General features: G+C 39.9%; 1 protein-coding gene across 1 annotated transcript; it reads left to right on the forward strand.

Moving 5' to 3' along the window:
* The first annotated feature begins 258 nt into the window (after window positions 1–258).
* PRPF38B (pre-mRNA processing factor 38B) lies at window positions 259–9,812 on the forward strand. Its single transcript, XM_074876689.1, has 6 exons — window positions 259–680; window positions 4,099–4,167; window positions 4,453–4,604; window positions 4,689–4,749; window positions 7,277–7,500; window positions 7,738–9,812. Exons 1-6 carry the CDS (start codon window positions 396–398, stop codon window positions 8,588–8,590), a joined length of 1,644 nt encoding a protein of 547 aa, XP_074732790.1. The 5' UTR covers window positions 259–395; the 3' UTR covers window positions 8,591–9,812.
* The last annotated feature ends 1,306 nt before the right edge of the window (window positions 9,813–11,118 follow it).

Consider the following 11,118-nt stretch of genomic DNA (forward strand, 5'->3'; position numbering starts at 1 on the left):
GGCGAGGGCTAACGCGACTCCCGGCGGCTCAGCAGCGAGAGGCGCGGCAGAGCGACTCTTGCCCCCCGGCTCTGTGAGGCGGCCGGCTGGCAGGAGTAGGAGAAGAAGGAGGAACCATGCGGCCGGGCCGCGGGAAGGGGCTGAGCCCCGGGGGGAGGGGGCGCCTCGGCCTCTTCCCCTTCTCTCCCGCCCCCGCCGCGCGCCGCCGCGCTCCCCCGCGGCGATTGGTCGGCTCGGCCCCGGAAGGCGAAGCTGTTACTTCCGCGGAGTCCGCCATCTTGTCAGCAGTTGGCGGAGGCAGCGCCCGGCCCGGCAGCCCGCGCTCTGGTGTGGCGCGGTCGCTCGTCCGCCTCGCAGGCCGCGTGCCGCCGCCCCGCTCCGGGCCCCGAGCCGCCATGGCCAACAACAGCCCCGCCGTTGGCGCCGGGAACTGCCAGGGGCAGCAGGCGGCCCAGCACCAGCCTGGCGCTGTCCCGCCGGCCCAGCAGCAGCTGCAAAGCGGAGCTCCCAAGCCGGCGGCCTCAGGCAAACAGGGCAACGTGCTGCCGCTGTGGGGGAACGAGAAGACCATGAACCTGAACCCCATGATCCTCACCAATATCCTCTCGTCGCCCTACTTCAAGGTGCAGCTCTATGAGCTCAAGACTTACCATGAAGTGGTGGACGAGATCTACTTCAAGGTGAGCCTGCGGGCCGCGCCCTGGGCGCCGCGGACTCCTCGGGGCTGTGCCGGCGCCTGTCCCGACCCTCCCTGTGGCTGGGGTGGCTGAAGGGGGAAGGCTTTGATTGCGGCCTGCGGATTCGTCCTCTTGTCTTCCTGTCCCTTATCTTGCGGTAAGGGATGGGAGCAAATCTCTTTTATCGCTTAATTGGGGGAATCCCAGGTGCTGCCTTCTCTCTCTTACAAAAGAAGCGTGTTTCGCGCCGGATTTGGAATTACAGAGTTTAAGTTAGTTTTGAAGTGGGCAGCATGAGCCAGGGCAGTGGGGATGAAATGGCCATCTAAGGACGGCTCTCTCAATCAGAGAGAGTGGGGAGGGGACCCGATCTGTTTGCCGTTTCTAGAAAGAAGCATTCCCCGCAGCCTAGGAGTTGCCGACATCCCGTGTAACTGCGCAGAAGGTCTGGTGGTGACTGTAGGTGGTTTTAACAGTAGTTTGCATGTGGCCTTCTTCCTCAGTTAGAGGTTAGGATCCCCCTCTCCACACCCAATCAAAAACTAGTTCATTTTAGTGCTTCTCTTGGTGTTAGGTAGGATGTGCTGGGGAGATAACTGTATCAGTGCACCCATGTCTCAGTTCTTGTTTTGTTAGCAGGATTGAATCAGTTTTGCAGCGAGGCTTCCATCAAGCCAGTCTCCCAGGTAGAGGTATGCATAATTAATGCTCATCAACACAGCCACATTCTTTGTTCTGATAATGAGAGCAACACTTAAGATAATTCAGGCTGCTGTTTTCAGTCAGCTATATTTTGGTGGTTATTGAGATGTTTTTTTCAGCTGAATTGATTCTACTTTGTAATGTTACTGTGTCAGTTAGTAGGTTAAAATATACTTTGGGAAAAAAAAAAAAAGTAGCCTTTTTGTCTTATTACTGGGCCAAGTCGGGCAAGTCAAGTTACTTAGGGGACTGTAATTGTGAAAAGCATCTCCACAGAAGTATTTTGAGATGTTTGGCATTGTTTGCACTTGCTTGTGAAGACAGTGCTACTGCTTTTCCTCTTAATGACAGTACTTCTTTGCTTGCTCTCTGTCATTTGGAGCGGACTACTTAGTTCTCCTAATACTTTGAGTAACATAGATTGTAGATAAAGCTTCTCTTCAGTTAATTTACCACTTGCTGCATATGAGATAGAAATAATTCATTCTGACTATCAGAATGGAAAGCAGCTACATTTTTGCAAGTGGTCTGAAAAACTTATGAAAAAATGTCTTTTCAGAAAATTTGAGAGCTTGCTGTATTTTACGTGGACCCTTTCAGATGTAGTAAAAATTATTTGATGTGATTTGTCTTCTTAGTATTGGTAGAGCTCAACTGCAGTAGGTCAGACTGCTTGTCTCAGTGTTTAATTCCATAAGTGGTTTAATCTTAAATAGGGGAAGAATTTTGACATACCATTAAATATCTGCGTATTAATCCAATGTAAATAAAGTTTGTTTACTGAACTTGACAGTTATTTTGCCTCACAACTGCATGCTAAAGAAAGAAAGCTCAGCCCCTTACTTAGTCATGAGTAATAGATGTGAGGGAGGAGATAACCTGATGGTTAAGGTACTTCATTGATATTCAGAAGGTTTGAATTCTCTTCATGTTTTAAGAGAAATGTTAAACAATTGCTGACTTTTTTTTTTTTTTTTGAATGAGTGCAATGTCCACCAGGTGTATTTTTGAGTGTATTTGTGTTTTGGAACCAAAATAAGTGGCTCATTTAAAAAAGTTAAGAATGCTGGGAGCTGGATTCTCAGGAAAGATGATCTTAAATCACACATGCAGCTAGTGATAGGGACCATCTTTGAAGATATGGGTTCTGTCTAGATATTTAAATTAAGTAACTTGTAGTTCTGGTCTCCTGTTTCAATTCTGTATCTGCTAAGTGGGTGACTGCCCTTTCTTTATCCCTGACCTTAGTACTATGTGTATGTCCTCGACTTGATTTAATCTGTATACTCCCAGCAAGTTAACCATATGCAGCAGCCTTTGTAGGATCAAAACTTTAAATACTCTTTTCTAAATGTGTATTGTTTTCAGGCCTTCAGGTTTTTTAATTATGTCTGTCAAAACCAGCAGGTTTATATTGATTGTGCCCAATAAATGTAGCTGTAATTAAAAAAAATTGAAGACTACCATTGTGATAGTGTTATACTTGATCCTTTGACTAAAAAATACTTTTCATTTCCTGTGAGAGGCAAAACTAAATAATCAGAAGGATGCGCAGTATTATTTACGTAGTGTTTGTTAGCTTCTCATATGACACTGATAATACAGGAAGTCATAGTAGATTTTGAATTCTATGGTATTGGCATCTCTCATGTTTCCTCTTTGGATAAGATAGCAACTGTAAAAAAAAAAAAAAAAACCAAAAAAAAAAACCACCAAAAAAACCCCCAAAACACCCCACAGTTCAGCAACTTCAGCTGGTAGTATATCTCTGATATCATGTGATTGTGCACATAATTAGTTTTGTTTCATGTATTGTTCAAGAATTTTAATTTGAACTACAGTACAACTCTTACCCCAATCTAGTGTAACACCATTGTATCTTTTTTGTCTTGATTTTATTTTTGTAAGTTGACATGTTTAGGAAATATGCTTGTTTATTGAGCCAGATGAACTTAATTCTCTGAACTTGACAATTTCAAATGTAGCTTAGGCGGTTTTATGGTTCTTAACTTGTTTGTGACTCTTACTGTCAAATTTAAGGAATGGTGTTGGTTAACTATGTTTGTGCACTTACCTCTAAATGCATCTCAAAAGATTTGAATTAGGCAAGCTTTTTTCATGCTTAGGAACCATGTTATTTAAGAACACCACTGAAGCCTACAAGAAAAAACACTGGCTTTTTAGATTAAACTACTACACTTCATAGACATCTTTGTTTTGTCGTAATTGTAGGTGATACTCAAAACAAATACCTGGCTAAGCTCACTGCATAAATGAGATTTATGAATATGAGACTGTAGATTTTTGACTTCTGTAGCTGTCATCAGCAGGTGTCACTAAACTTGTTAAGAGACAGTTTAAATAAAGGTAATTGTTTAGTCACCATAGCAAATAGTAATGATGGGGTTTAGTCATATAGTACTTGAAAGTACGTGGAGTATAGAATAAGTGTGGATGCTTGCTTTGGTGTTTTGTTTTTTGGATTGGGTTGGGTTTTTTTTAACTTGATTATTTTGGCTATAATTTCTTAATGTGGTAATTAAAGCCAGATGCTTTGCCTTAATGACATAGCAGACTTGATCTTGAAGTTGGTAGGAGAAGACAAGCTATTTAAGATTGATTTAGGATATCCATTGTTTAACTTAGGTTTGTACAGGCAGCTAAACATTATGGAGATTGTAATTGTCATCTGTTTTCTTTCTTCCCCCCACCCTTTCAGGTTACACACGTTGAACCATGGGAAAAGGGGAGCAGAAAAACAGCAGGCCAGACAGGGATGTGTGGAGGGGTAAGTAGAAGTACGTGCCTTCTTAAATTTTTCTGTCTGGTAAATAAATTTCCCAAGCTTAGCTAAAAAATGCTTATGTGTTGGCTCAGTCCCTGGATGCAGAAGTATTTATTACAAAGAGTTGATATATTCCCCCTTGCTTCCAGAGCTGTGGGAGCAAGTAGTGCTACTTTTTTCACATAGCTCTGTTCGTAGATTTAGATTTTATCCTGTGTCTTTTGTAGATTTGGGCTAATGTCTTTGTCACTTGCTGCGTTGTCACCTAACTTTTTTTTCTTCTGAAAGGTGCGTGGTGTTGGAACTGGAGGAATTGTATCTACTGCCTTTTGTCTGCTCTACAAGTTATTTACACTGAAACTCACTCGTAAGCAAGTGATGGGCCTTATAACTCACACAGACTCTCCATATATTAGGGCTCTTGGATTTATGTATATTAGGTAAGTATCAAGATAAGCAATTAATGACTAATGTAATATACAGAAAGCTATATTAAAAGTTTACTTTTTTTTTTGTACTTAAAGGTACACACAACCACCTACAGATCTATGGGACTGGTTTGAATCCTTTCTTGATGATGAAGAGGTATGTCGGCGAGGGTAATAATTTGTTTTCTTTTGTTTCTTTTCATGTTACTACTTTAGGCTTAAACATTGTACGATAAGGTTTTCTGTAGTTTGAATGTTGCAATGTTATGTTCTTGTAATTTCATTAATTAGTGCAGGAAGCAGGTCTGAGCTGGGACCCAGGTAATTTTTCTTAGATTTCAAAGATTTAACAGAACTTTCCATTTGTTAGGATGTTCGTGTCAAACATTAGAAAGCCATGTGAAATGGGTTTATTAAACCAGAATGTAGACGGCAGGCTGTGTGAGCGTGGCTTCTGTGCAGCTTTTAGAAAAAAATATTTTAAGCAAGGTGTAGTAAGTCCTGAAAGTGCTATATTTGTATTTTGCATTTATTACTGAGACGGGGGAATTGGTGCCCACATAGAAGAGTGTGAAGTATATAGTAGAAAGCAATATTCACCTTGAAAAATATTATCAGAAATCTCTGTGGTTATTACTCATGTCTTGGAATAACTGAACCTGGGATTTCTTCAGAGGAGAAACAAACTGCGTAATTACTGCATAAGGTGGCATTATTTCTAGTAACCTTAATGTCTTTGCTAACGGGGCAGAAAAACCCCCACAAGTGCTAATCGATGAAGTTCAGTAAATAGGCTGCATTATTACGCAGTCGGATAGGAGAATACAGAGTAGAAGCTGATGGGTGAGGTTTCTCAGTCTATGAAGTTGAATATACAGTCTGCTACATACTGTTGCAATTTGTATTTATTGAGCAGGTCTTAAATTACATCCTAGATTTAAGAATGCAACAGGAAGGATCACTTGCCCTCTTCAGTGTGACAGTAGGCATCTATTCAAGAAATTTCGAATGTTGTAGTTGCAAATGATGTCCAAATACTTGTATTAAAAAGTAGTGTTATTTATACCTGTATCTGACTGCAATGCAGTGTATTTATTTTAAACAGCTTCTTTCATGCTAAGTATCAAAAACACTGTGCAAAGGAAACAGCTGTTACTTCAGGTAAACCTGTGTTATTGTACGTTTGTAACAAAAATCAAAACAAATTTAAATCTTGATTGCATCGCTGTGATATCCTCCTTCTCCCCCAGGTGGTGCTAGTTAACAGGAACTCTTCTCCGCAATGTTGCATTGTAACTTACGAGGCGGATTGGGGTGGCTTCATTTTCAGGGTCCCACAAACAACTTGATTGCCAGGACAATAAAGCGATCACAAGTGCGATTCATTGTGCAGGTCTTAACTGGTTCATTATTCAAAGCATCTTTTTTAGTTTATACATTTCAGTTCTTGCAGATACTGGTTATCAACGTATATTTGTTTATTGTTATTTAAATTCTCCCAGTATATTTTTGGAAGTAGTGTTTCTTTCCCAGCTGCTTCCAGTAGCTTTGTGTATGTAGGAAAAAGTGCTTGGGGCTGTTTGTCTTTAGTTTCTTATCAGTCCTGGGCAAGCTCATTAGGATGAAGCAACTTTATATATATGGAATTATTTAAACCTACAGGATTTTTTTTTCTCCAGTTCTTAAATACGTGGAAGCAGTCATCTTTTGTCATGCTGCTGTGAAAAACTTCCGAGGATACAGAGTTACTTTCAAAATGCTTCTTATGTTTATTTTGTTTAACTGTACGTACTCTCCAGGTGCTACGTTTAACTCCTTTTTTTCTTCTTTAGATCTCTGCAGCGATTATATTTGGAAAAACTGTATATCTGAACACTTAAATGTGTGTGAGTGCAAGCAGTTTTACATTTAGATTTTCTCTTCCTGTTTAGATAACAAATCTCACTTTCCTTGTGTGCTTGCACTATAGGTTTGGGACTGACAATAGCTGACTAACATGTCCTGAGCTGTGAGAGGGCATAGCAAGAAGGCCTTCATGCGGTAATGACCCTTTTCAGAGACAATGGTCATCATGGATTATGCGTTTCCAATTATTTGTTCATTTATTTATTTTTTTACATATTTCTAAATTAGAAACCTCACTGCTTCATGGCAGTTGGTTTGCTATTGCTTCCAATTCTGTTAGGATGCCATTTTATACTAGAGGTTTTTCTGTGATCATTTTTAGCTAGGCAATGATGTAGTTCTTAAATGATGTAGGCCACAGGGTTGGGTATGATGGCACGCAGTTGTACATCCACAAAATGGAGTATTAAATGTAGTTTGAGAGGACTTCTCAACTTTGTGGCATTTAAATAAAATAGAAGATCATACCATATAACCAGACTGTGTAAGGGGATTTTGCGTTAATCTCTTCATTGACAGTCCCTTACTGTCCAGATGGCTGCAGGATTAGTATGTGCCTGCATGCATATATATTAAGTCCCATTCCCTAGCTGTAACATACTGCCAGATCCAAAGGGTGCAGAGTTTGAATTTTTCTAAGGAAATGTATTAGAATATGAGACAAGTAAACTTTCATAATCATGAGACTTCAAGAGGGCAGTAATGTAGCAGCATTTTTTTGGAAAATCAGTAAAGAATGTTTTTGACCATCAGGATATTTTTTTGCTTGTATTTTGTAGGACCTGGATGTGAAGGCAGGTGGGGGTTGTGTTATGACCATCGGGGAGATGCTTCGTTCCTTCCTCACTAAGCTTGAATGGTTTTCCACATTGTTTCCAAGAATTCCTGTGCCAGTCCAGAAAACCATTGACCAGCAAATTAAAAGCAGACCTAGAAAAATCAAGAAAGATGGCAAGGAGGGAATGGAAGAAATAGACCGGCATGCGGAACGTAGACGTTCAAGGTCATATACATGTTATTTTGAAAATTTACGTTAAAAGTTCAATATTGACCTACTTGTCGTCTTTTCACTGCGATAGGTTTTAAGGCAACGGGCATAACAGTTCATGGATGCTAATGGATTAAAATAATCAGATGATACTTGATATTTAAGATTAAATATAGACTGTGTACATAAAGCATAAATTGGAAAGTAAACTTTAAAAGGTTGTGTTTCATATTGAATATCTTATTTTAAAAGGTCTCCAAGACGATCTCTCAGTCCCAGGAGATCTCCCAGAAGATCCAGAAGCCGAAGTCATCATCGGGAAGGCCATGGATCTTCTAGTTTTGATAGAGAACTAGAAAGAGAAAGAGAACGTCAGAGATTAGAACGTGAAGCTAAGGAGAGAGAAAAAGAAAGGCGGAGATCTAGAAGTACTGATCGCACACTAGAACGGAGGCGAAGCAGAAGCAGGGACAGGTACAGAAGCCGTAGTCGAAGTCGTGACAGGAAAGGAGATAGACGAGACAGGGATAGGGAGCGAGAGAAAGAAAATGAACGGAGCCGGAAAAAAGAGAGAGATTATGATAAGGAAAGAGGTAGTGAGAGGGAAAAAGATCGATCTAGGGAAAGATCAAAAGAAAGGAAAAGTAAGGGTGATATAGAAGAGAGAAGACACAAGGATGACAAGGATGACAAGAAACACCGCGATGACAAGAGGGATTCCAAAAAAGAGAGAAAACATAGTAGAAGTCGAAGCCGGGAAAGAAAGCATAGGAGTAGGAGCCGAAGTAAGAACACAGGTAAGCGCAGCAGAAGCAGGAGCAAAGAGAAATCAAGTAAACATAAAAATGAAAGTAAAGAGAAGTCAAATAAACGAAGTAGAAGCAGAAGCAGAGGAAGAACAGATAGTGTTGAGAAGTCCAGAAGACGAGACCAGAGTCCCATCAAAGAAAAATCTAGAAAGCGTAGCAGAAGCAAAGAACGTTCCCACAAACATGATCACAGTGATAGCAAGGACCATTCGGACAAACATGATCGTCGAAGGAGCCAAAGTACGGAACGAGAGAGCCAAGAAAAGCAACATAAAAACAAAGATGAGACTGTGTGAACTCTTTCAGAAGTGGATCACATTGAATCCTATAAATGTTTGATTAAATCCTGCTTATTTTTTCTTAAAGTTGAGATTGTGCAGTAGTTGATGAGCACTCTTCTCCAACCTCCCTCTAGGCTGCAGATTGTCATTTCCTATTTTGGGTAGGGAAGTGCCTTTGTAAACCCATTCAATGCATTGACGGTTTTCAAACCATTTGTTTAGTTTAATTCGTAATGCGGAGATTGTTCTTGCATTTTTATTGTTCAGATGTTTCTGAAATGTACAGTCTGTACATATGTCCTGAAAATGTTTTAATTCCTTTGGCATGGTTGCCATGTTGGTTAAATTTGTATGAGGCAATAAACTGCCACTAATTCTACTTTCCTTTTGTAGATGTGGAATTATGGTTTGTATCCTGAAGTTAGCATGGCTGTGCTTTACATAATAGTATGGCTCTTAGGGATGGATCTCGACTGTGTATTATAGCGGAGATATTTATGTGCATACAGTGTACATCGAGGGCTGCAGATTGAGAACTAACGTTTATGTCCGCTGTACCTGCTGTTTTTTCAAAAGCTTTGAAAATGTATTACGTTGTTGATCGCCACTGGTGTTAAATTGAGAGTGAACTTTGAAGGAGATAGTGGTTTTGATGCAAAGATTTAGATGATGCTGGGGCTTGTTTAGTAATTCTTTAGAAAGGCTACCTCAAGCGGACACTGTAAAGGTTGACGGATGAGTACCGTAGCCATCTATGCATTTTATTTGTTTGGGAAAAATCCATAAGCTTCCTTTTTTTTTTTTAAACACAATTTATCCATTTGTGGTCTTTTAATGTTTTTAATCAGCAGCTGCACTCTGTCATTTATGATAATCCTGGGCTAATAAAGGCATTTAAGATGGGAAGAGGGAGGTAGAAAGAAGAAAATTATTACAAAGGATTTCAGTTTCAAGCTTCCAAAGCATTTTTATAAGTGTAAACATTTAAAATAAGAATTACCTGATAGTGTCCTTTTTTAAGTCATATTTTCTACAAATAGTAAGGATTGCAGTTTGTGCTGAACATTTCATCTGGCAGATTTTTTTTTTTAAAACAGGTTGTTAGAAGCAAAAACCAAAATGCATTATAGAAAAAAATCCTATCATTAAAGTCCAGGTCTATTTGATAGATTATTCTGATGACTTGTATACTAAGTGAGGAGAACCATCTGGAATAAACTCTCAATTAATTCCTTTGTATTGGGTGTCACCTTTTCCCTGCATGTTCATTGCCACTTGAAGAGTGTTTGGGTTCCTCCACGTTTCATTTTCAGACTAAGTGACACTTTGTATGAATAAGGATTTTATGTAATAAATACCTTATAAGGAAGATGTAGCTAACAAAGAAATGCAGCAGCCCAAAAATAGGAAGAACGTGAAGTGTGACTCATCCATGATCATGAGGTGCCCCGAAGGTAGAAATAAATTGATATTTGTGCCTTTTTTGCTTCTGTGTAATGCAGGTTATCTAGGCATGGTATTTAAATGTTAGGATATTTTTAAACCTCCAGGAGAAAACAAACAGTGCTTGAATTTCTAACAATACACTTCATTCCATAGTACTCAAAGAAGCAAAAATAAACAAACTCCCATTTTTTTTCTTCCTCCCTGCTCTTACTGTTTTCTGAATTTTTAGTCTTTGTTTTGTCACTGTGATCCTTAGTATTTGAAATCTTTTAATGCTGAGGTTGTTCAGGTACTGTCTGCCCATATTTTTGTTACCTGATTTTTAAATCTGAGCTTGAAACAAAGCTTAAGCTTCAACAAGTTAATTCCATTGCAGTGTAAAACTAAAATACCAAGCTCTCATTTAACATGGGGGGAGAAAAACTCTTTTGGCCACTTTAAGAAATGCTGTGGCTAGTAGATTGTTAGAACTGTCTTTGCAGTCTATCAGGGGATTGCATGGATCCTGTCAAAACAATGAGGACAACTGTAATTTCCCTTATTTGCTGTTAGGAGCTGCTTCTGGCCTCGTTAAGTTTTTAATGTTTAGCCTATGAGTTTCTGAAACGAGTATGTTCTTGGGCAGAGAGGCTGCAAGGCCAGTGTTGTCAGGGACAGTGGATTACTGATGTCCAGTTGTTCCTTCAGAGCTCCTCCTCTGCTGACATTGCTGGGAAATAGAGTGAAAGGATGGTTGGTTTGCAGGCAAAATCCAGGTATTTGAGAAACAATCTGACCTGAAAGTGGAGACAGCCACCTTAGTACAATGAAGATGGTGGACATTTTGTTACAGCTTGTGCAAAGACTGGCCCATGCCAATCTCTGACAAGTGCTGTAATTTGAGGATTTTGCTTTTATTTTTCAATAAACAGTCCTTTCTGGCTTTTGGGTTTAATTTGATCCGTATTCTGCACTTGAGGTAGCAGTGTAATGGGTAGCACAATATTCATGACTGACCACGACCTGTGAAAACGATTTAAACCAAGACACCCATCTGAAGTTACCATTGGGAGTTAGTATGTTGCAGCTCTTGGGTTTGGATCCAGGGACACTTTAAA

The sequence above is a fragment of the Strix uralensis genome, chromosome 8 (assembly GCF_047716275.1).
Source record: "Strix uralensis isolate ZFMK-TIS-50842 chromosome 8, bStrUra1, whole genome shotgun sequence".
Classification (NCBI taxonomy): Eukaryota; Metazoa; Chordata; class Aves; order Strigiformes; family Strigidae; genus Strix; species Strix uralensis.

Bases quoted from the DNA above. Each gene is read 5' to 3' on its own strand.
- PRPF38B (XM_074876689.1), top strand. From the start codon at position 396: ATGGCCAACAACAGCCCCGCCGTTGGCGCCGGGAACTGCCAGGGGCAG. The intron at 681-4,098 runs GTGAGCCTGCGG...CCACCCTTTCAG, and splicing joins TGGACGAGATCTACTTCAAG to GTTACACACGTTGAACCATG. The intron at 4,168-4,452 runs GTAAGTAGAAGT...TTCTTCTGAAAG, and splicing joins AGACAGGGATGTGTGGAGGG to GTGCGTGGTGTTGGAACTGG.